General features: G+C 35.9%; 2 protein-coding genes and 1 long non-coding RNA gene across 4 annotated transcripts; all 3 read left to right on the top strand.

Annotated features, from left to right (window-relative positions):
* The first annotated feature begins 6 nt into the window (after positions 1-6).
* On the top strand, positions 7-2,957 carry LOC113693298 (uncharacterized). Of its 2 annotated transcripts, none has more exons than XM_072053929.1 (3): positions 7-1,263; positions 1,900-2,052; positions 2,584-2,957. In XM_072053929.1, the coding sequence occupies exons 1-3, from the start codon at positions 1,225-1,227 to the stop codon at positions 2,821-2,823; spliced, it is 432 nt and encodes a 143-aa protein (XP_071910030.1). In that variant the 5' UTR covers positions 7-1,224; the 3' UTR covers positions 2,824-2,957. The 2 variants fall into 2 exon arrangements, 1 of the variants encoding a protein (XP_071910030.1); XR_011816225.1 differs by lacking the exon at positions 7-1,263 and adding an exon at positions 1,311-1,387 and having other exon boundaries at positions 1,824-2,052.
* Positions 2,958-7,574: 4,617 nt separating this feature from the next.
* LOC140008126 (uncharacterized) lies at positions 7,575-11,413 on the top strand. The gene is made up of 5 exons (XR_011815529.1): positions 7,575-7,728; positions 9,165-9,254; positions 9,606-11,106; positions 11,183-11,251; positions 11,334-11,413. It is a non-coding gene; the product is annotated as an uncharacterized lncRNA (long non-coding RNA).
* A 1,982-nt stretch (positions 11,414-13,395) lies between these two features.
* Positions 13,396-25,770, top strand: LOC113693889 (pathogenesis-related homeodomain protein-like). The gene is made up of 11 exons (XM_027212649.2): positions 13,396-13,542; positions 14,102-14,629; positions 16,184-16,349; positions 16,690-16,813; positions 16,964-17,076; positions 17,160-17,513; positions 17,892-18,107; positions 18,189-18,278; positions 23,860-23,910; positions 24,301-24,528; positions 25,283-25,770. Exons 2-11 carry the CDS (start codon positions 14,130-14,132, stop codon positions 25,547-25,549), a joined length of 2,109 nt encoding a protein of 702 aa, XP_027068450.2. The 5' UTR covers positions 13,396-13,542; positions 14,102-14,129; the 3' UTR covers positions 25,550-25,770.
* The last annotated feature ends 296 nt before the right edge of the window (positions 25,771-26,066 follow it).

The raw sequence follows: 26,066 nt of genomic DNA, 5'->3' as shown, positions 1-26,066 counted from the left end.
GATATGAGCCAGCCTTTGTGCCAAAGGCTATTTTACAGGCCAGCCGAGTCCAATGCATCATATACCTATCAACCTAGTTTGCCTTCATGTTCGATGTCTTGAACCCTCATGGTTTTCCCACCAAAAGGATCCAAGTTGTTTATGATTAGAATGAACTTTCAGAAGTCAAACTATGCGAGCTACTGGAAGCCTTCATTTGTCTCCCTAGGTACTCAGGGTTGTTATTGTTCTGTGGCTGGGATGGGGAAAGAGTTATGAAGGAAAGGAAAGTGTCTAACTTAACTGATCTCTGAAATCAATCCACTTTGCTGTATATTAATTTGGGCAGATTTCTTTTGTATGAAGGATTGGGACGTGTCTTAAGTTTGGGTAGATTTGCTCGTGAGGGTCAATAGTTTGGGTGGATTTGCTTGTGAAGGGACTTTTTTCCCTTTTTGTGGCTCCAATGGATTTGCTAGAGGTTATAGGATTTGTAGGGTTGATTTATGAGGTTGCCTGATGAACATCGAAGAAGAACAATACTGTGTCTATGGGGTAAAATAGTGCAGGAAAGAACGACGCTACTATTTTTTGTGGACGAATGGCATTTTGGGGCTCTGGCATTTCTTTTTGGCTGATTTCATCTTCATTCTCAACTATTGAGAATGGTAGGGAGGTATGTGATAAACTTCTGGAGATTCAAGGAGGTTGATCTTGCCAAACCACAATAATGTTTGTTTGGTAATAAGGTCAAGCCTCGGGGGAGGTTAATGTAATTAGCCCTTTTTCTTAAGCTTTCTATTGTACTGTTAGATCTTGGACCCAGAATGAACAGCTTGGAAGTTTTTGCTTTTTGTGAATAATCAAATCCTAATAATATATTGTAAAGATTAGCTTTTTCAAAAGCAAGTTTCACGTAAGATATCTCCCTGCAGACAAGCCAACAAGCGGAAAGTACATGGCTAAAGGTGAAATACAACGACTGTGTCAATCTTTCGGCTGTCTCGTCTGAGTTTGTGTGCGTTGTTATGCTAGCCTTCTGCAAAACCAAGAAATGCTCAAAAGTCAAGATTTATTGCCTGTCAGCATTTTCAAACAGAACGGTAGAATTCTAAAAGAGCACACAAAAGTGAAGCAACACTACTCTCTTCCTCTCATCTTTTACCTCATGCAATTGATGCAAAGCAGAGTTCGAGGGCCCCTGTGATTGACTAAAGAAAGAAAAAGGTTCAATGTAGTGGGAAAATGGTGGGAATCTTTCATCTTTCACCTTTCACTATTCAGGTGATCCCACCAAGGCTTTTTAACTCTCTCAAATCACATAGTATAATACATGGTTGGAGCCCGGAAAGGGCTTTTGCTTCAATTTTCTAGCTTTTGTTGTTTCTCCTGTTCTCTATACACCTCGGTATGTTGCTCTACTCCTATCAAATTGTCCCTTTCAATTATTAATTTGTCAATTTTTTTTTCTAAAAAAAAAAAAAAATTGGTTTTGCTGAAGTGTTAAACATATGGTGTGTCTAATTTTATCATAATTTCAATGACCAGTGTACACTTAAAAATTACTTTGATCCAACTAAATAGTTCAATTTTACCAATTTGATACAAAAAATGAATAATTAAAGATACGAATTTAGTTCGACATTATGTATCAAATGAAAATGTACTATAGTTTTCTTCCTCCGTTTTCTTCTTCTCCTTTTTTTTTTTTTTTGGTGAGCATTTTTATGCCTATATTTGTTATACCTGTCAACATAGCCGAGCACCTTTTTTATGATCCCGATGTGGATGTACATCATATATGTTTTAAGCAAGTTTTCTTTCTTCATTTCTTGCCTTGTTAGGCTTCTGTTCTCATTAGGTCGTGCTACTGCTGGAATATTGGGATGTGGAAGTTCTAACTGTATCAAGTTTCCACAGAAATCAACTCAACAAGAGAGACATATCATGGATTTTCAGCAAGATGAAGTGCATACCAATCTTGATCAGTTCTGGCCTGTCACTCATCCAATAGAGCCCTTAGAGGAAGATCAACCTGTGAAATGTCCAATGCCACATACTTGTGTAGTAAAAGTGAGTTTATTTCCTTTTTGCAATACATAAGATGTTCATTTTGTTAATTACAGTGATGACTATGTGCTCCTTCTTCTTCTTTGTTTCTAATTTTTTCTAGCGAACCAAATTGTACATATCATTCAAATAGAAATATATTGAGAAGTGATGAACTTTTACAAAGCAAAAATTTGAAGAACTCTTATAGATGCTACTAAAATTATGTCACGTATCAAACTGCATCTTTTTTTAAATTTTATTTTGGGTAATACTTTCAAATTTCATTATCCATTTCATCCTTAGTTTCATGGTATTCAGTATCTTGAATACCAAGGCTCATTGGAAAGCTTTCCTCACTATATTGGACATTTCCCGGCCAAACTTTTTTTTAAAAATAAAAACATTATTATTCATTAAATCTGCATTAATGGCAGAAATTACATCAACTACACACAAATACAAATAAATCTGAAGAACAAAACCAGATACTACAGATTTACAAATCAAGAGAATATTACACTATGTTGATAATAAAATGTTTTCCATTTGTAGGATAATGAAGAAAAGGAAGAGCAGTTTTTTTCAGAGACTTTGAGAAGAAAGGCAAAACTTTTAGAAGTTACAGAACACAAGGAGATGGTGATGGGAAGAGATCATCCTCCCCGCGCAGTGCGCAGAAGGCATCACATAAGGAGTAACAGGAAAAATACTGCAGAAAGTTCCAATGCACCTCTCTATCCTTTCCCTTCCTCCAAGGACATGATCTTCACTAAGTTGGGACATCTTTACTGAGTGGAAATTATTTGCATTATCTAGCATTTTCAACTATATAAAGCTGTACATTAATGTATTAGCATCATATACATATATGTTCAACTCCGTTGCTCATATTTGAGCACTTGGTATTTTTGTTCTGTGGTTTATTATTCACATGAATGTATCAAGTAGTTGAAATTTGCAGAATTTTATGAGTAATTTATCAGAGACAAAAAGTATAATTTGAAGGGTTGATGAATGTGTGAAATTTTATGAATAATTGACCAGAAACAAGCATCCATAATCAAGGGTTGATTAATTCATGAGCCTCATAGATTTTTGGCTAAAATCAACAAACAGGTAATTTTGATATGCAAAATGTGGGGACTCGAATCACAGGCTCGACCAATACTGCCCGTGACTAACCCCATTAATGTTCATGGGAACTTGGCATACCCAAGCTACAAGCCTACATCTCTGGCCAGATTGTGGCTAACATAACGTTGCACCGTTTGATGTAACAGCTGTTAGAAGCTACTTGCACAGGAGCCAACCTAAGGCTCCTCCTATAGTAATTAATACTCCCCGATTTCCCGCAATCCGTGCCAGTTCCTTAGGTTATAAATACTAAGGGTACATTTGATAAAATTAAAATTTGAAATTTGAAAATATTAAATTATTAGATTGTTAAGTATTAAATCAAATACATTAGTATATGTTACATTCAGTGATAAGTGAATAACTTATCACTTATTTTTAGGAGCAAATTTTGTTTAGAAAATTTAGTGCCACTTAATTAATTTAGATGTTTAATTTTGTATTATCAAACGAATTGAACATATTAAAATTTGAATTCATTAAATTTAAATACTGAATTAAGTTATCAAACAGGATCATAGGATTAGAGTTACCTGGGCACAAGTCCCAATCCTGTGTCTTTTTGTGTCATTGTGTTTGCAGGTGAGAAGCTCAAATCGAACAGCTCGGTTCTATTAGCTCCTTGCCCTCACACAAAATGTTATGAATTATTTACAAGAAACATAATAAATAACGAAGGACCGATGAGTTTGTGAAGTTTTATGAATGATTGATCAGAAAGACCATGTAGGTTCGTTTAATTGTTTCCTAGAAACTATAAATTGGAAAATTTTCTTCCCTTCTATTTTGGCTAAAGCACTTGGATTGCACCAATGACGTCTCCCCGATGTTTTCCTCATTCCTTGCCCCAGCTCCATTTAGCGATTTGTGGTTGTTTTTGGGCTTGATAGTGGGCATAATGATTGGGCCTCCACAATGGGTTTAAGGGTCCTAAGTGATTGGCAGTTAGGAACCTTTGAAGAAAAAATCTTTTGAAGCAGAAAAAAGGAAGAAAAAAAATTTGGTAGGAAACTCATAAGTAATAACGATAATAGGACAATAAAGTAATTAAAATGATTCAAGTACAAATGAAGAATTAGAACTTACTTTAATGATATTTGTATTAAAAAAATAACAAATAACATCAAACCAAATAAAAGTAACATAGCAAGATAAAGAAAAGGGATAATTTCAGAAATCTCAGGAGGTTTCTAATAATCTCAATCACCTCCCCTAAATTTTGCATAATATCAAATACCTCCCATGTCAGGTTATTGGGCCCTATTTGTGATATCATCGATGATGAATTGATAGATATATCCTCATAACTTATGATATATTTCGAAACTATTTTGAAAGAATTAGTTAAATGAGTAATGCAAATGATTAACCAACTTAACTACAATTTGGATGCAAAACTAATAGCTAATATCAGTTAGGGGAAATGGCGCCAAAAAAGGGTGCTCTTTTGGTGATTGAAGTGACAGCAGGAGGTACAGTGATGGATTTTATTTAATGACAAATATAGCTTCTTTAGCCATATTGAGGAAAGCAGAGAGAGGGGGAGAGTTGAAGTGCCTGGAAGATGTGGAAAAGCTGAGTAAAGAAGAACATCTCAAGCAAAGCAAGGTTAGACTCTACAAATTTTTGCTGTAAACCATTTGAATGTTTTATACTTTGGTTATGGATGTTGAGGTTGTTGTCATTGATCATGTTTTTATAGTTATGAAACATGTGTTAAGGCAGTTGTCATTGATCATGTTTCTATACTGTGTTCTGTGTGAACATGGCTACGTTTATTGGCTTTACCATTACTAGTTTGTCGAATTTGCTGTTGATGTTACGACTATTGTGGTTTCAATGTAATGGAATAAACATGTTTTTGTGAATGAAATTTGAGATAGGGACTGTTAGTTGTGGATGACCAATAGAATAGAAAAAGTGTTAAATTATGATATTTTCCTAATTTTTGGGAATGACAGCTATTAATTGTAATGTGTATTTGTGCACCCGTGATGATCATTTTTGTATCAGTCAAAAAAAAGTTGTGTATTTGAAACTAGAAGAGTTGGATGGAGCTGGTATTATATGTCTTGTTTAAGATTTGCATAGTATCCTACATTGTCAAACTTGAGACTGAAACATAAAAGACTACAATTTCTACAATTGTAGGATGGTGACTGGTGGTATTCATGATATTGTAGTCCATTGTACGGGGAGAAAAGTACGAATTCCTAATGTAGATCCTCAAAATTACTTATACATTAATATGTTGAATGATGTTACTGAGAAAGGTTTGCATGAAATGCCTGGGAATGTTAATTTTCTGTTGCCCATGAGGTGTGCAATACCTAGAATAGAGGGTTATATAGACGTGAATGATAATGAGGCAATACATGAAATGTTCAAGGTGCATCAAGGACAACTAGTGATCAACATAGAAGTGTTCAGCACGGACATTATCCCTGCTGAACAAGGTGACATATTGTTAAAAAGAAATGTTACAGGTGATCATGAGAATTTAGGAATGCAAAAAATCCATGTAGCCAGCAAAAATATTGAAGTTCATGACATCAACTCTGAGGATAAGTATGGCTATGAATCTAGTTCTGATGAATCATGGGAACAAGGCTTCGACGGTAACAATGAAGATGATATAAGTGATTAGCATGTGACAATGTCCCATAGTGACACTGGTGATGATGATTTTTCTAATTTTGATGATAATGAAACCACTGAAATTGTCCCAGATTCTGAATCAACGCAAGAAATTGACCCTTTAAGAGAACTGTTGAGATCTAAGATGTGGACTTACAACCGAAGGGAAGACATAGAGTTCAACAAGCGGCAACTATTCACTAATATTGATGCATTTCAAGCAGATTTAAAGGATTATGTGATCCAAAAAGGATTCCCCATAAAAAAGTTAAAGAATGAGAAAACTAGGTGCACTGCCATTTGTGCTATTGATGGATGCAAGTGGAGGATTCATGCCTCACCTATTGCTGATTCAATAACATTCATGATTAAATCATATAGTTCTAAACATACTTGTGTGATGGATAACAAGAATTGTGAGGCCACCTCTGATTGGATGGCCAAGAAACTTGTTACTCTAATGAGAACCCATCCTCACATGTCCAGAAAGGGGTATTGAAGCTGAGATGCTAAAGTTTGGTGTTCATCCTAGCAAATAGCAAGTGTATAGAGCCAAACAAAAAGCCAGAGAAGAAATTGAAGGGACGCATGCTGAATCATATAGTAAGTTGCCAAAGTATATTGTGCTTTTAAGACAACATAATCTTGGAAGTATATGTAAGATTCATTATGATAGACCAAATATACTAGTTGAGCCAAGATTTTTGAGACTTTTTGTAAGTTTTAAAGGACAAAAGGATGGATTTCTGACTGGATGTAGACCCTTTGTTGGTTTTGATGGCTGTCATTTGAAAGGCAGTTTTGGTGGAGTATTGCTAACTGCTGTGGCATTGGACGCCAATAATAGCATATTTCCCATCATATTCGCTGTTGCTGAGGTCGAAAACAAAGAGACATGGTGTTGGTTCTTTCACTTTTTTGAAGAATTCTTTGGACCATTTCATAACAATGTTCCCTTAACTTTCATGAGTGATAGACAAAAGGTATTACAGACTATTTATCTTTAGATTTCTGAACAGAAATGTTGTACATTTGTGTGAGATCCCGATTCATCCTTAATTTTGAATAAGGATTATTAGTGTTAAATTTTGCTATAAAATTTGATTTTAAGGATGATGGTAATTCTTTACATGTGATTTTGCTTTTAGAATAAAAAAACCCTTAATTTGAAATTTTATTAAAACCCTAATGGATTCACACCTTTGATATTTTTACACAAAACCCTAGTTTACGTATTAATCATAAGTTTATGTGATAGTAAATATTATGCATGCTAATGTATGTTTTCGTATGAGTAGATACCGGATTCGATTTCTTTTATAAAGGTTAAGTAGGATTAGAAAGTTACAAAGTCTTACACTAGTAAATTCCCTAGTATTTTGCTAATTGAACAACCTTAAGTTGGGTTTAAAACCCTTAATTGAGCTAATGTAAAAATTATTGTTTAATTGCATTTGTGTATGCTAATGCATGGTTAAGTATAGATGATTAAGTTAGTGGGATGATTAGTAGAGAAACTAAGTAAGATTAATTAGTTTGGACTAGATTAAGTTAATGACCTATGGACTAATTTGCAAAGAATTAAATGTTTAAGGGCAAGAGTTGAACAAAATGCAAGTTGGAGTGTAGGGGCTAAGAGGCAATTGTGAAACTTTTATGTGATTGGTTGAGTGACAAATATCTCTTATGGTTGATGACTAAGCTTATGACTAAGCATAATTCTAGAATATACAAGAGAAACCACGCTAATCATCAACAAAATAGCAAGAGAGAGAGAGAGAGAGAGCCGAGAGGGAGAGAAAGAAAAAGAGAGAGAAAAGCTTTTGTTTCTTGCATTTGTTTTCATCAACCTTGAGTTTGGATCTTGGAGGAACAACTTTGGGCTTGAGTTTTGGAAGATCAACCTAAGAAACTTGCAACTAGAAGGTAAGTCATCTCTCTTGGAAGTTAAAGTTTGATGCTTAAGTTTTGAATCATGAAAAGTGATGCTTTTGTTGTTTTTATGATCTTATATGATATAGATGGTGATTATATAGAGTTTAATGGTTCATCTTGGTGATATTTTGCTGCTGAAATTTCGGTCAAACCAAGAGAAATTAGGGCTTCTTGTTATAGGTTTTCTTAGTTGATTTGGTTGGTGATTAGACTTGATAATGGAACTTTTGGTGTGATTATCTCATTTGAATGGTGGGTTCTTAACAAAAGCAGGTTTGGTTATGAAACCCTAATATAAATGGAAGTTAGTTTAGCTTGGCTAGGGTTTAGTTGGTTAAGGTTTTGTAGTGAGTGAAAAACTAGTGAAATTGGATTCTAGATTGTGGTTGGTGTTTGGTAATTTTTGTGGTAATTTGAGGAGAAGCTTTCGGACCATTGGTAGGTCTTTTAGAAGCTGATATATGTAGGACTATTTGGTATAAAATTAGTCAGAAAACTGGTATAAGAATCGTAGCAACGGACCATGTGTTTGCAAAGTTCAAAAACCGGCAACGCAGTCCACAAATCTGAACTTGAGTTCTGTTTTTCTTTATGATGCGTGCTGATTCAGAAGTTTCTCAAAACATGAAAGTTGTAGCTTCTTAAGTCCTTGTTATTCCTGCAAAACTTCAGGTCAAACGGAGGTGTGTAGGCTGAGTTATAGCCAAAACCCTGACTCAGCTTTCAAATTCTGGTTTGGTCATATTTTGTAAATTAGCTTCTGACCATGCTCAGTTCGCATGGATAACGATGGAACTGGGTGTTGGTGTCTTCATAAGAAATGTAGAGCTTTGTTTCATATTTAAAATGGTATAAAGTACGTCCAAATCCGAGCTTCGTAGCTCCCGTCATAGCCAAAACAAGATTGTGAGTCAGAACTGCCTTGAGCACTGGACAGTTCTGACAGGTAATTTGGCACTCATTTTTCGTTCTGTTCTGAGTTGATCCAGGTCTTGGCCAAAACATAAAAGTTTTATCCTTATGTCTTAGCTTTCCAATGCCTTTGGAATTTTTTGATTTGGGTTTGTGAGCTGTGAGTTATGGTTCGGCAAACATACCCTATCTGTCACCCTAAAGTGTGAACTTCTGGCACTGTTTTCCATACTTTTGACCTATTTCTGTTTAGATCCGGATTTAGGTGTCTTCATAAAAGTTGTAACCTTTTCTTTTAGCTTCGAAACAGTATCTCATACACATTAATCCGACATTCCTAGCCCAACTTATGGTCAAAACAGTTTGGGACAGTAACTATGCCCATTTCCATTTGCCGGCTGTTTCCATTTCCGTTTGCCAATTCCGCACATGCATGTGCCAATTTTGCTATTTTACTTAATTTACGCACTTTAGTAGTTGTTTGTGTGATAATATGGCTCAACCTTCTGCTACAGGCGGTGACGGGTTAGACGGAGCCGGTGAGCCCCACTAGCTGGCGACTTGAATTCATTTCTGTACTTTCTCTCATTATACTTGCTCTTTAGGTGAGTAATCAGGGTTTTTCTGTGTAACTCAATACTAATATGAGTTTACTATGAAAAATGGGCACTTAGGCGAGGGTGTATTTTATCGCACTCGATCTAAACCCCATTAGTTGCTCTTGATACCTGTGAAATATGATTTTGTGATTTGTTGTGGAGCATTTATTGCTTGTGAAACATTTGCGGAGCATTTATTGCTTGTGACGCAATTTGGGAGTATTTATTGCTTGAACTAGAGCATTTATTGCTTGAACTACGATTTTAGAGCATTTATTGTTTGAAAAATATTTTAGACCATTTATTGCTCGTGACTTGAGTTGAGGCTCATGGTCTTTCTATGTGGGATCCTTTAAGAGAAGCGAGCTGTGTGGCTCAGGATCTCAAGGGTCAACCAATGATCAAGCTCGACAAATGAGTTGGCTTGGAGCTACCCGTATCCTTATCATGTGGTGTTACTTTTCTGCTTTTGCTTTGCTCTCACTGTGCAAATGTTGACATGTAAAAATTATATTTTTACCCCTGGTTAGTCACTAAGCTTCTAGCTTACCCCCTTTTCTTTTGTTTTCCTTAGCAGGACCGACGTGGGGAAATTTTGGCACCATCACTAGTATAGTTGGGTTTTGTTTGTAATCACCGAATAATTAAAATGTTTTTCCCTATTATAGTGATCCGTGTAAGGACCCTTTTTAGGGTCTACTCTTTGGTTTTGGTTATAATCATAAGGATGTAATGGTATGGGTAGTTACTTTTGGGGATGTAAATAATACTCTTTTGCCTTGTGAATAGCTTTTATTTGCTTTTGCCTTCGAGTCCTGACGCGAGTTGGGCAGGCGGTCCGCCAAACCCTTTGGTTCGCTTTAGGGGGAGGTGGGGTCATCACAATTTGTCATTTCACCTGAATGGTTTTGCTTTTAATATAGGGACTCAACCTTGCATATGAATAGTTGCTGCCATATGCCACTAGAAGATACTGTTGTAAACACATTTGCAATAACTTCAAGGCTCAATTTCCTAGAATGTTATTAAACAGTTTCTTCTGGAAGGCTGCTAAGAGTTATGATACAGTAGGCCACATGAAGCAATGCAGAGCATTAAAGACATCAACGTAGAAGCTTGGAGATACTTATACAAGATTCCACTCTCTGCTTGGGCTAGGCATGCATTCTCTACAGAAATGAAATGTGACCATGTTAGCAACAACTTTATTGAATCATTCAATGCATGGATTGGACACTTAAGAGGCCAACCAGTACTGACCCTTATTGATGGTTTAAGGAAAAAATTTATGAAAAAGTTGCATAAAAGGTATCAAAAGGCTTGCACATGAACCTCTACTATCCCTCCAAATATCACTACAAAACTAAAGGGCATTGCTCAGACTTCCAGGAGATGTACACTACAAATGGCAAGTGAGGATGTATTTGAAGTTAGTGATGCTGATAGATCATTTATTGTGAATTTGAAGAATAGGACATGTGACTGTGGTGCTTTCCAGTTGTAAGGACTACCTTATAAGCATGTTGCACTTGGAATTATGTACAGAAAACAAAAATTGGAGAACTTTTGTGATCCATGCTTCTTAACAGAAATGTAGGTAAAGGCATATATTGGAACGATCCATCTAGTTCCTCACGAGAAGAGATGGCCTCCATTACCTGATGTTACACCAAAAATTGTCCTTCCACCACCACTGAGAAGAGCTCCATGTCGTCCAAGAGTGCATAGGAGAAGAGGACCTGATGAACCAGCTCCATCTCAAACGAAAAGGTCAACCACCTTGAGATGTGGAAATTGCAAAGCTTTTGGTCATAGTAGCAGAACATGCCAAAGAGCACCTGTGAAGGGAACTCAAAAGGTTCAATCTATATAGTCAGTTAACAGAAATGCTTTTACTACTGCAGATTCTTATTTTCATTCAATTTTCATGGCAGGTTACTCAAAGAAGAGCAGAGCCAGGAAGGGGAATTGTAAATACAAGCCTTGAAGGATTTGTTTTATGGGTTAATGTCTTTTATTGTGAGAAAGCACATGAACTGATTTTGATAGATCACAGTGGTACTAACACATGAGTTATTTCTATAGGTTCATGTTGGTGGCAGTGAGCCTGTTGTACTTTCCAGTCAAGGTAGCAATCCAAGCCCATCAACTCAATCTACTAGAGAAAGGTATTTGTTCTTATTGCCTGTTTACATTATGAGTTTAAGAATCTGTATAACCTCAAACAAATCTACACCATCTGTTGCATCTAACCTGAGTAGGAAAACTTCAAAATTAACTCCTGAATCAACCGTAGTTGGCTACACTAACAACTCCCAAGTAGAGACATCTCTCAACATCAATGGTTCAACTACTCATGACACACACAATGGTAGCAGTAGCTTTAGCTTGAGCTTTTAAGTTGGTACAGATCTTTTGTTATTTAGATGGTGCAGAAACAATTGAATCTGATTTTTTGACATTTACTAACACCTGAGTGGTGCCATTTGACGGAAAAGACACAAATTTGCTAACCACTCGTATCTTTTGTATTGCTAGAACTAAGATTTTGACAAATGTTCTGGACAGCTTATAGGACGCATGTATCTACTGATGCCTTGGATATGGTTGTACTTTTGAAACCAAAAACTCTATATTTTCGGTGTTACTCTAAGCTTTGTTTTTGTGTAATCAGTGCTTGTAGGATTCAATAACAACTGTGGTTGCTTATATGGACAATTTGGTTCTGCACAACTGTAAACCAGTTCTCATTTAACTTCTTTTACAATCAACATAAAAACATAAAAAGCTAAAAATACAAGGTTGATTATAGGCAACCATTTCACTATGGAATTTGACTGATCAACTCTGCCCATCTGCACTAGTTCTTCTCTTTGCACGATTGATTGTCTTTATCCTCTTTGACTGCTCAACTCACCCTCTTCAGGCCCTTCATACCACTGAAAGAATTTGCAATTTGAATAGCAGAAATAAAGCTTATTTGGATTCCTCTGACTCTTAGAAATTTTTATTGTTGCTTTTCTATGACAACGACAATGTCTATTCCTTTGCAAATGAAGTTGGTGAATTCCATGATACATCTACATTACATGAAGAAGCCATCTATATTTGTCTCTGCCTGGTTCAACTTATTACTTCTTTTTTTGCTTTCGCTTTAGCTTAACAACTACCCAACAAAATGCATTGTCATCTATGCAGCTTCATTTTGTTGTTATATAGACAAGCAGACAAGACTACAAGACTACTGTTGCTCTTTACAGTTGGTTTAGCTGTGCACAAAGAGCCGTAGGCTTCTACCTTCCAAATTGCAATAGGCACCTCCTTTTACATCAATTTCAGATACACCCCCTAAAATTTCATCGTTGTTAGATGATTTGTACTATTCAACAAAAATTAAGTCACTAATGATAATCTTGAGGGCAGATGTGGGATGAAGTATTTTTGTCTCTCCTGATACACATGTTTGTGCATTTGAATTGGGTGAACTTTGATACACTCTACTTAATTTTAGAGGAGGTAGCTGATATTTTGTAAAGTTTAGGGGAGGTGAGTTAGACTCTTGGAAGCCTCTCTGAAATTATCCCTAAAGAAAATTCAATAGATGTTAGTCTTATTACATGAATAATTACAGAGAAGTATTATCAGCCGATTAATCCATTTTAATTAAATTTATCAAGTTGATTAATTAACCATTTAATCAAACTATTTTGAGGCACGTTAAGCATACTTTCGATGAGTATTAACATGGCAAATATTACACTTGATTGACTTGCTAATTAATATAAAAATAATTTTAAGGTACCAAAAAACTAAAATTCAGGTTTCACGAATTTATTAGCGAGCTTCAGACTTTTTAAATCCTCATTATATTCTTTAGATTCTTACATGCACTAACAATTAGTGTTTGTGTCACAAATTTAAAAGCACTCTTTTTTTTGGTAATAATTTAAATATTCTCATTTTTTCCATAAAACAAAAACACTCCTTTAGTTTTAATTTTTTTTGTAATAATTTAAATATACTTATTTATTGTACCAAACAAAAATACTCCATTTTTGCATTATCTTTTCTAGTTTATATAATGTTTTTGTGTAAAAGTAATTTTGTTCTACATATATGCTGCCAGAAAAGATAAAAAAATAAAAATAAAATGGTGCCAAATAATCACAAGTTAAATTTGAAAAACTAAAAGAAAAAAAGAAAAAAAATTCAAAATCTTCGTTTTCTTATATAACACTTGCATTAACTCCATTGCTGAAGCTCCAAATCCTCCATTCTTCCGCTTTCTCTTGGGGTAAGCCCAATTTTCCTCTTGCATAAACAAATGCCTATGTTTTCTGTTCAATTTTAGTCTGTAGTTTCCCTCGGTGTTTTGAATGATCAATGGCAAGAAAAACTACAACAGAAATGCCCCACTGGGCTATAGGAGATTTTGTTTTTATTATAATTATTTTTAGTTTTGATTTATATCTGCAGAGAAAATTCACTCCGTTTAAAAAACATATGAATTAAATTTTTTGGGTGATTATTGTTGGTGGGTTTTCTCACAATTGCAAAATTAAGTTGGGTTTTTATAGCCGTTTTCCAGCTTAAGAAATTGAAAAATTCCAACTTTATGGTTTACATGTATATTGTACTTGTGCCCATTAATTCTGGTGCAGGATTTCAGAGTGTTGAGTGATTGGTTTGTACTAATGGTGAAGATTTTTTTTTTTGGTGGATTTTACTCTATGAAGTTTGATTAATGGAAGACTTTATTTAATTTTTAATTTCTTGAATTGGAATTTTTGCTCGACGTGCCTATTTTCGTGTTTATTTTTGAAGTTATGATTCTGTTGTTTATGATTTATCAGGTTGTTCTTGAATTAGTTTTACATTGACATGGCTGGGGAAACGAAAAAGCGAAAAAGGAAGGGCGTTAGCGACTCATCCCAAAAAGAGAAAAGTCCTAAAAAACAATGCAGCAAGGGAGTGAAATTGAAACCGAAATTGCAAGTTGAAAGTGGTAATTCCGAATCGAAACATATGAAGAAATGTTTTGATCGTCTAGGTGAAGGGAAGGGGAATATCTCGAGAAGAAAAAGCATTGTTAAGAAAGCAATAATGCAAAAGACCAAGTCCTTGAAGAAGCAATCTGAATTAAAAACCTCTCGAAAGGATGAACCTGAGGTAAAAAACTCGAAGGATGGTGGAAAAAGGGATAGCAGTGATGTGGGCTTGCAGAAGGCTAAGAGAAGGAAAAGGCGAAAAAGGAGGAAGGAAAATCTGGAGCTTGATGAAGCATCACGGTTGCAAAGGAGGACAAGGTACCTGTTGATTAAAGTTAAGCTGGAGCAGAACCTTATTGATGCTTATTCTGCAGAAGGCTGGAAGGGGCACAGGTATTGTGCATTTATCCTCATTATTCTTCTTAAACGAATTTTCTGTCATCTAATCTAGTCTTCTTTATTGATGGTTCCACTTTAAGTATCAAAGATGAAGGGAAAGAAAATGTGGAAGCATACTGAAATATAAGGATTGTTCGATATTTATGCACCTGTGGAATGAAGCTCCATGATTGTATAATTCAAGTCAAGAAGTAAAATTTGGTCATTTGCTCTTCTTATTGACTTCAAGGGAATTAGGACATTTACCTGATAATTTGAGTCCACTACACCTTAGAGCTGATTTATGAAATCCATACAAGAGTTTATGCAATTAGGAATGGACTCAATACTTGGCACAAGCAGGAAAAATAACATTGTAGACTTTTATGATAAAAATAAAAACAGAACTTACATGTTTTCTAAGGCGTTTCTGCTTCTGTTTCCGTAAAACTAAATCCCCATGTAAATGCTGAAGGTTGAATTTTCCATTTTTTTCTGTGTCCTCCTTGTGAGTCATTTATAAAGTGTTTTAGGATAAGTTTTTGATCAAGTTCGATCCTTTTCTTCCTTTTTTCCCAATTTACCAATTCAAGACCCTTTACTGTTTGCTAGAAGCTAATAACCCTTTGGAGTTGGACTCTGTGCATTAAGGCTGGAAGTCCAAGTTTATATGCTAATTTGGTTTATGAGCATATTAGTCAACTGGTGCCCGTACTCTAAATCAGGAGTCCAAGTTGAGTTGCTAATCTGCTTCTTCTCTCTCTCTCTCTCTAAGCATTTTTGTCAACTGGCGCTTCTTTACTTACATCGATGATTAAGATCTGGAAATCTACATGAGAAGGCTTTTAATACAATTTATCTTCCCAGAATTCTTGTTGGGTGGTTATTTCGATCTCAGACTTAAAACAAGAAGTTCCATGCAATGCTTCCTATATATCATTGTCCCACTGCATAGAGCCACATTATAAGGCAATGGAAATTTGCAAGTTCTCCAAATACCACATTCTGTCCCAGATTTCTCATAAATCAGCTTCCTATATATAATTTCTTCATACTTGGAAAAGCTTCGTCCACATTATCCTTGAAGTGCTCTTGTTCAAATGGTAATCTGCCTTATCCAGTCTTAAGTATACATGAAGAACTCAGTGCTTGAAGTTTCATAGTGTACTGAGGATATCTTCCAGAGTTCTCTCTTTATTGGTTTAGATGCTCTATAACTTTGTCATTTTCCAACTCCAAATTGAACAAGAAGTTGATGTTAGTAAATTGGACAAGAAAACCACAGTTCTGTATTGTTAGTAGAATTGCAATTTGGTGAGAATAGATTCTATTATAGTAGCTCATTGTCTGGGAAAATTTGCCAAGCAAATTTCTAAGATCACAAATTGGGACCATGTTATTCCTTATTGCGCACATTCTGCTTTAAGCAGAGATGTTTCAAAGGTTGAAGTAATGCAAATCAAGTTGCCCTCAATCACGAAAGATAAAAAGTTGACTTTCATTGACGTAGACAAGCATGTCTATAAACACATACATTATGGTTATGTATATATATTTGTTCTCCCTTAGTCGAGAGAAGATTAAGCCTGAAAAAGAACTGGAAAGGGCCAAGAAGCAAATATTGAAATGCAAACTTGGAATACGTGAAGCCATTTGCCAGTTGGATGTGCTTAGCTCTGTTGGACATATCGAAGATTCAGCTGTTGCTCCAGATGGATCAGTTCATCATGAACATGTATGGATTTACAAGCTTTTCCTATTCCTCCAATTTTTTGGTTTTCTTGGTCTGCATTATATATGCATTTCAGCAATCACTGATGCTTATAAGAGACACTGAGTGACTACTGCACGTACATGTTCTATTCTTTTATAAGCCTAATTGTATACTCCAGAAAGCACTTCTTATGCTCTAAGTGTTTGGAGTGACATAATAACCTACTTGATTGTTTCCTTTTCTTTTCTTTTTTCTTTTAAAGCGCTTCTGGAGAGTGGACAGAAAACTTGCTGTTACTGATATGTTATGACACAACTATGAACAACTTTACCAAGAGAGTTGTGATTTTCTTGTCTTACAGATAATATGTGCAAAATGCAAGTTGCGTGAAGCTTTCCCTGATAATGATATCGTACTATGCGATGGGACATGCAATTGTGCTTTTCACCAAAAATGTCTCGATCCACCTCTGTCTACTGAAAACAGTTAGTTCAGCTAAACTATATGACTTTCATATGTTCTTGTCCTTTTGCCCAAGATGAACTTCTGGTGGTAGAATTAATTGTAAGATGAAAAACCTTGTGGTTGCAATTTCATCTTAATTGTTTCTTCTAATGATAGAAAAATTTTCCCAGTTCCTCCAGGAGATGAAGGCTGGTTTTGTAGATATTGTAAGAGTAAGATGGAAATATTGGAAGTTACAAATGCTCATCTTGGGACCAACTTCCCCTTGGAGAGCAATTGGCAGGTCAACTGTCATAAAACTTACTAATATTTCTGCTGAACAGTCCCTCCTCCATTTGTAAGGAAGATTCTATTGCTTCAAAGCAGGATATCTTCAAGGAAGAAGCTGCTTTATTAGACGGCAAGGAGTCCTTGCTGTGCCCGGAAGAGGAATGGCCATCTGATGACTCTGAAGATGTTGACTATGATCCAGAAGGAAGGGAGTTTCATAGTCCTAACAGCATGTCTGGCTCTGGATCTGATTCTAGTGTTGATGTTAGCAGTTCCAACAGTTTAAGTTCAATTGAAGATGACATTCTCTTGCTTTCTGAAAGACTAGATAAGAGGCACATGGTGTCTGAAGGTAATATTGCTGGAGTAGAATCGGATGAAGCAACTGATTGTGAAGTTCTATCCGGTCCAAGACAACGAAAAGCTGTGGATTATATAAAGTTACATGATGTGAGTTCAGTATGTCCATGGTATATGGTGTTTTGTTTGATAATTGCAAAATAAGATGTTTATCTGTTTTAGTGACATAAGAAAAGCAACGAGATAACTAAACTGCTTCTGAAGTTATTGAAATGTGTTCTTTACAAAAAAGTCATGTGGATGAGACTTTCCTTTTTTTTGGTTCAACAATTACAAAGAACCTAGAGTTTTGTAACTAGATATGTATGAGTGTTTATAGACCTATAGTTACTTGTAGGTTTTCAGAAAAGCAAGTAGAATTCTAATGGTATTTACTTGTTATAGGCATATTCAAATCCATTTTACTTGCTAGAGGCATTTTCTATGGGAGAAGCTTGTAATCTATAACTTTTGTTTGTGTTACCTTAGGAAATGTTCGGAAAGAATGCTGTTGTGAGTGAACAAATTAGTGAAGATGAAGATTGGGGTCCTTCTAGAAGAAAACATAGAGGAAAAGAGTCTAATGTGGAAAGTACTGTTGTCACTACTGGGGGTAACCCTGGCACCTCTGCAGAAGTGAAAAAGAAACTATCAAGTGGGAGAAGTAAAAGGCCAATTTTCAGATTTCCTCGACATGTGGTTGAGGTAATGTCAGACCCTATATGGTAAACGCATTTACTGGCTTAAGTTGTGTGCTCATCCTCTTTTCCTTATTTTTGGTGCCAGAAACTTCGTGTTGTGTTTGCAGAGAATGAACTTCCTTCTAGAACTATCAGGGATAATCTTTCAAGGCAGCTAGGTCTCGAATCTGAGAAGGTATGATCTATCTGTCTGATAAAAAATAAAAAAAAGCCATATGCAAAATGCCTGAGAAGTGTTATTTCTTGTCCAAGTAAGTTGTGCATGATTCTTGTAAACTAAGAAAAAGGGAGAGAAAATACTCTTCTTCATATCTTTGGACTACACAATATTCAAATATATATACACAAGTGTAATCTAATTTAGATCCTAAAATCATGCTAATCTAAATCAATTTACTACCTAATTAATATATGATACTATAATCATATGATACCTAATTAATACATGATACTATAATCATATGATACTATAATCAAATCTTTCCTAATATTTACAATATCAAATCTTTCCATAATATCGGATCACATATCTTCAGCACTCCCCCTCAAGATGGAGCATAGATGTTAATCATGCCCATCTTGCCACAAATGTAATCAATTCTCGGACCATTTAGAGGCTTAGTGAAAATATCAGTTACCTGTTCTCCAGTTCTCACATGACTGGTTGAGATCAAGTTTTGCTGAATTTTTTCACGAACAAAGTGGCAATCAACTTCAATATGCTTTGTTCTCTCATGAAAAACTGGATTTGATGCTATATAAAGGGCAGCTTGATTGTCATACCATAACTTCATTGGAAGTGAATTATTGATTCCCACCTCACACAATAATTGATGTATCCATATAAGCTCACAAGTGGATTGTGTCATAGACCGGTATTCAGACTCTGCACTAGAGCGAGATACTACACTTTGTTTCTTACTTCTCCATGATACCAAATTACCTCCAATGAAGATACAATATCCAGTTGTTGATCTTCGATCAATTTTAGAACCTGCCCAATCCGCATCTGAGAAGCATTCAACATGAGCATGGCCATGATTATCATATAGTATACCACGTCCTGGAGCTCCTTTAAGATAATATAAGATTTGCTCTAAAACTGTCCAATGGGTGGTTCTTGGTGAGGACATAAATTGACTCACAATATTAACCGGATATGCGATATCCGGACGAGTCACAGTAAGATAATTCAACTTTCCCACTAATCTCCGGTACATTTCAGGATCTGAGAATAACTCCCCATCATCTGCTGTAAGTTGTATGTTGGGGATCATTGGTGCACTGCATGGCTTAGCACCTAGCTTTCCTGTTGCTTTCAAAAGATCAAGAACATACTTCCTTTGGCATAAGAAGATACCTTGTTTACATCTTGTAACCTCAATGCCTAAAAAGTATTTTGACATACCCAAATCTTTTGTCTGAAAGCGCGATTGAAGAAAATTTTTAAGGGCTGCAATACCTGCATTGTTACTACCAGTAATAACAATATCATCAACATAAACCACTAATAGGATAATACCAACTTCAGATTGTTGATAAAAGACAGAATGATCAGAATTACACTTCTTCATGCCAAACTCTTGAATCACCTCACTGAATCTCCCAAACCAAGCACGAGGACTCTGTTTTAAATAATATAGTGACTTTCGGAGTCTACAAACCTTACCAGACCCCCTGAGCAACAAATCCAGTTGGCTGCTACATATAAACTTCCTCTTGCAAATCCCCATGAAGGAATGCATTCTTAATATTTAACTGGTACAAAGGCCAATTATTAGTAGCAGCAAGGGAAATAAATAATCGAATAGATGTGAGTTTTGCTACGGGAGAAAACGTGTCTGAGTAATCCACCCCATATGTTTAAGCATGCCCTTTTGCAACAAGACGAGCTTTGAGGCAAGCAACAGAACCATCAGGATTGACTTTTACACCAAACATCCATTTACAACCAATAGATTTCTTACCTGTTGGTAGATGAACTAAATCCCAGGTACCATTATTATCTAGGGCCATCATTTCTTCCTTCATAGCACCCCGCCAACCGGGATGTTCCAAAGTCTCAGATAAGCGTTCAGGAAGAGATATTGAATCTAAAGAAGCAGTAAAACAACGCAAGGAGGGAGACAAATGGTCATATGAAGCAAATGATGAAACTGGGTAAGTGCACTGTCTTTTACCTTTTCTTAAAGTAATAGGCAAATCAAGACTGGAATCTAGAGACTCAGGAAGCGGTGAATCAGGACTCGGATCTGTAGACAGAGAAGGTGGTGGAGGATGTGAGTCTATGTGTTGAAGACGACGAGAATACACTTGAGTGATCGGTGGTCTGGTAGAAACAGTTGTTGTAACAGTGTAGACTAGAATATCATCTCCCTCCCCCTGATTATTATAGACATTAGACTCAAGAAAAAATGGATGTGTCTCAAAAAATGTAATATCAACAGAGACTAAATAACGATCTAAACTTGGAGAATAACATCTATACCCTTTTTGAAGATGTGAATAATCCAAAAACACATACTTGAGAGATTTGGGATCTAATTTAGACACTTGAGGACGGGTATCACGAACAAAACAAGTATATCCAAATATGCGTGGCTCAATGGGGAATAAAGATTGGGTTGGAAATAAAATTGAATAAGGAATCTCACCGGCAAGCACAGAAGTTGGCATGCGATTAATTAAGAAATAGGCTGTTGAAACCGCATCTGCCCAAAATTACTTAGGAACTTTCATGTGAAATAGAAGGGCTCTAGCAATTTCTAACAAGTGCCTATTTTTCCTTTCAGCAACACCATTTTGTGGTGGTGTGTCAGGACATGAAGATTGGTGAAGGATTCCATTTTCTGACATATATGAATTAAAGGGTTTAGAAAAGTACTCTTTTGCATTATCATTTCGCAAAATGCGGACAAGCACATTAAATTATGTTTTTATTTCAGAACAAAAGGAACAAAATATATTAAATAAATCTGAACGATTTCTCATTATATATAACCAAGTAACACGAGAGTAGTCATCAACAAAGGTGACAAAATACTTAAAACCAGACTTAGATACTATTGGACAAGGGCCTCATATATCAGAGTGCACTAATTCAAAGGGGGATGAAGCCCGTTTATTGACTCTAGGCAAGTAAGGCAAGCGATGATGCTTGGCAAATTGGCATGACTCACAATCTAAGTGGGATAAATTCTGAAAATTTGGACACAACTTCTTCAAAGTGGGTAGAGATGGATGACTCAAACGACAGTGAATTTCAAATAGATCCAAGGTGGAGGAACATGCAACAGGTTTCGGCACTTTCGATGAAGGGGTTTCAAGTGTATACAGGCCGCCAGACTCACGTCCTTTACCAATAATCTCCCCCGTCATAAGATCCTGAAAAACACAATATTCAGGAAAGAATGAGACAGAGCACTTGAGAGCTTTTGTAATTTTACTGACTGAGAGTAGATTAAATGTAAAATTAGGTAAGCATAAGACTAAATATAAGGGGATAGATGACACATAAATTGCTATACCAGAACCCACAACTGAAGCACATGACTCATCAGCCAAAGTAACATTCAAATGATCTTTGTTAGGATTAAAAGAGGAGAGGATACCTTTATTACCTGTCATATGATTTGTTGCATCGGAATCGATGACCCATTTGTTAGAAGATGACACAAGGCATTTAGTAGGTTTACCTGAGTGATCAATAGAAGGAGGATTTGTTAGGATAAGCATAAGACTAAATGCCTTATAGCAATTAGTATAGCAATTTCTGTGTCATCTATCCCCTTATATTTAGTCTTATGCTTACCTAATTTTACATTTAGGTAACAAATCCTAACAAATCCACAATTGAAGCACATGACTCATCAGCCAAAGTAACATTCGAATGATCTTTGTTAGGATTAAAAGAGGAGAGGATACCTTTATTACCGGTAATATGATCTGTTGCACCGGAATCGATGACCCATTTGTTAGAAGATGACACAAGGCATTTAGTAGGTTTACCTGAGTGATCAATAGAAGGAGGATTGGTACTAGAAGATGGGTTAGCAGATTTTTGTGAGGCCTGGAACTCAGTAAAGCGGGCAAACTCATCAGCAGAGATGAGTATAGACTTGTCAGAAGGCACATAATTATTTTCCTGGGTTGCAAAATTTGCAAACGGGGCTGCTGTTGAGGTCTACCATGAAGGTCCCAACACGTATGTATGGTAGGACCCGGTTTACAGTGATAACAGACTCGTTGATTTGAGTTGTATTGTCTATGACCAGCAATCCCACCAGTCCTATTTTTGCCACTGTTTTTATCATTATTTCCTCGACCAGCTCTACTTCGGCTTACAAGAGCACTAGTAACATTGGAAGTAGACAAGATCCCTCAGTTCTCAACACTCGTGTGAAAGTGTCATGGAGGGAAACAATCTCTGGGCTAGAGAGAATTTGTGTTCGAGCAGCATCAAACTCAATTGGTAATCCTGCAAGAAAACTCATTACAGCCATTTGTTCCCGTTGAGACTGTTGAGTTTTTACATCAGTACTAAAAGGAAGGAGAGAATTCAATTCCTCATACACACGTTTAAAATCCATAAAATATTCTATAAGGGATCTCTGATGTTTTTCTGGACGGTAAAATCCCTTGCAAACATCATATATATGATTTAAATTACCCTTATCAGAATTCAAGAAAGTCAAATAATCCATAAGATCTTTAACAAACTCACAATGATTAATGAGACTGACGATCTCATTATCAATAGAGTTTTGGATCTGCAAAAATAGTTTTGCATCTTCCCTTAGCCAAACCTTCTTTTCTTCTCCATCAACGGGTGGGTCATCAGTGAGATGATCATCTCTATCGATGCTACGCAGATATATCCGAATAGTTTTACTCCAATCCAAAAAAATTTTTCCACTCAATTTGTGTTCAGTAATTTTTTATGTTGCAGGAATAACATCAGAAATTACTGTTTTCATCTTTCTACTATTACCTTTCATATCTACCATTATAATTCACACAAGAAAGACCTAAAAGTGACTCAATAGGGTCACGTCAAAAGACAAACTGATAACAGAGCCTGAAGCTCTGATACCATGTAAACTAAGAAAAAGGGAGAGAAAATACTCTTCTTCATATCTTTGGACTACACAATATACAACTATATATACACAAGTGTAATCTAATTTAGATCCTAAAATCATGCTAATCTAAATCAATCTACTACCTAATTAATATATGATACTATAATCATATGATACCTAATTAATACATGATACTATAATCAAATCTTTCTTAATATTTACAATATCAAATTTTTCCATAATATCAGATCACATATCTTCAACAATTCTTAAAAATTAAAAAAAATGAAATGAGAACTGCTGCTAGAGTATATCTGGTTGCAATATAGTTTATCTATAATGGCTAACAATCTCATTTAAGCTATTCGGAAAATCATTAAACTCTGAAACATGTCTATTTAGATGTTCTTTCTTTCTATGTATTTTCCGCTATCAGTTGTTTTTTAGTCATGTATATTAGTCATGCAATTGGTTTGATCCAAAGCAGGCATTTGAATCAGGATGTTTAGGCATTTCTTTTTCTAGAGAATGGGAAGGGTACAGGTAAAGGAGAAGGCGGCATGGTAGAAGCAAAAAGTGCTCAATGGGATCTCCTATGATAAAATAAAAGTGGACAGCCTATCATCTTCATTGTTATCTGCCTGGTTATGAACAAGTTGGGGTTTTCTTTTGTAGGTAAACAAGTGGTTCAAGAATGCACGTTACCTTGCACTGAAAGCTAGAAAGGTAATGCACTAACATGAATGCTTACCACATTCTGTTGTTTTCTAGAGTTCTTTTGTTTTTGTCACACTATTTATGCTGGCAAAGGTTTTACCTTAAGTGATTTAAGCCTTATAAATGGGCAACAAGCATGATTCCTACTTATTCTGTACTTCTGTTCTCAGCTCATCGGTCCGGAAAAATTGTAGATAAGACTGCATGGCTTGCTCTTTTCCTTTTTCCAGGATTACTCTTTTTTTTTTTTGGGTAGCTCTCTGTTAGTTATAGAAGTTTATTGAACTTCATATGAATCACATAACCATGCTGCAAATACTCTGTTGAAGCTTCTTTCTTAAGGGAACTATTCCATTTTTCAGAGTCTAAACAATATAATTGATCCCTAACATCATGCAGAAAGCAAAAAGACTTAATGCTTCTGGTCCAACAGTGTCAAAAGAATCTGCGTCACGTAGTGGAGAGGACAAATCTGCTGATCTAGTGACATCAGAGAATGTTGCTATAGAGCATGAACTGGAATCTCCTGGTTTGAAGAGTTCCAGCAGGAGAAAGACTGCACACCTAATGGCCAGTGCTTTCACAAGAAAGAGGCATAAGACTGCACTACCCCCAACCAACAACAAGGTAGATTTCTTCTCCTACCTCTCCTCCTCGTCCACCTCTTTCTCATCTCTCTCTCGTTCATTAAGAGCAAATGTGCCCCACTGGAATCTGACAAGGTGTTGTTTGGCTTTAAGTCCACATTTTTTGCAATAAATGTCTTTATAACCAAATGAGCCAAAAATTTTGGCGCTTATTTAATTTTTCTGTTTTTCTGGAGGAAAAAATTTGTAAACGTGGATGGAAAGTTAGTGCCATGCTTTTCCCTACCTGCAAAATGCTGTATGATTCAAATTAATTTACAAGATTTGTTGTCCTGAGTTAAAATGGAGCTAAGTCTCTGGATGTGCTGTTTTACTTCAACCCAAATTCTCTCTTCTTACCATGGGACTACATACTTACTCCACATTAACAGCCTATAAGAGCTATTTATTTACTACACAGAAAAGAACATTTTAGTTAGGATGTTGTAGAAAAAGGATGAGTTGATATCTTTCTGAATCCTAAAATGATAGATATGAAATGGCCGTTTAGACGCTTCATTCGTCAATCAATAGAAACCCTGTTAAATGGACATGTCAGATTAGAATTGTCAAAGGAAGCTGATGAATTTTTATTATTAGGCATTCCACTTGGAGTTCATTTTCTTGCTAATCTTATGTTAATTGTCACAGTCCAGGTTCTGTTAATTATTCAAACTTGGTCCTGAATGCAAATTTCCATGTGACCACAGTGGAAAGTCTAATCTTTTAATCACTTCTTACGCTCTCTGTTTCAGACCCCTGCAGATTTTGGCGATGATGTATGCTTGAAGCTTCTGAGAGAAAAAGTCAAGAAGAAAAAGAAAATGAATATCAAGAGAACTGTTATGCCGGAGGCAGAGGCGGAGATGGAGAGGCTATGTAAAATGAAGGACAAGATAGAAAAGCTCCAGCAAGTGCTGCTCAGGCTACCAAGTAGCAGATCTAGTAAAGCGGATGCAGCTGCTTTAAATGAATTAGCTATTATTTATGTGCCAGTTGCTGAGCTAAGGGAGAAAAGGTAGTTTATGCCCTTTTTTTACATAATTTGTGGCCCTTAAAAGGGGTTTTGTAACATGAAATCTGGCAATCTGCCATAGCAATTAGGGAAGTCTATATCTGTTTCCCCATGTGAGTTTTTTTTCCGGAGCAAGATTTCCACTTGTATGCAAGTTTACATGGGAATATTAATATGCATGGCATACTAGTTGGTTTTCTGAAATAAGAAAAGGCGTTTAAAACTGCATGATGACATAAATAGACTTTAGAATTTTGTAGCTAGAGTTGTCTGTTTCTTGAAGTTTATCTTGTAATCTTCTACTGCCATTAGTTGCTCCTCTTAAGTAAGAGCTATTTGGAGAATATACATTACGACTCCTAGTGGAGTTCAAATCTTTGTTCCCACCTTTTTATACGCCCTTCTTCAATTCCTATACAAATGGCAACATGTTTCATTCATTTTTCTGCTTCTTTTCATCGTTTCTTTCATCAATTTTGCTAGAAGAAGCATGCAATGTCGGTGATTCTTACATACAGTATATA

Source organism: Coffea arabica, chromosome 6c, assembly GCF_036785885.1.
Source record: "Coffea arabica cultivar ET-39 chromosome 6c, Coffea Arabica ET-39 HiFi, whole genome shotgun sequence".
NCBI lineage: Eukaryota > Viridiplantae > Streptophyta > Magnoliopsida > Gentianales > Rubiaceae > Coffea > Coffea arabica.
Note: the sequence above shows the minus strand (reverse complement) of the source record. Positions and strands in the feature narration are given on the sequence as shown.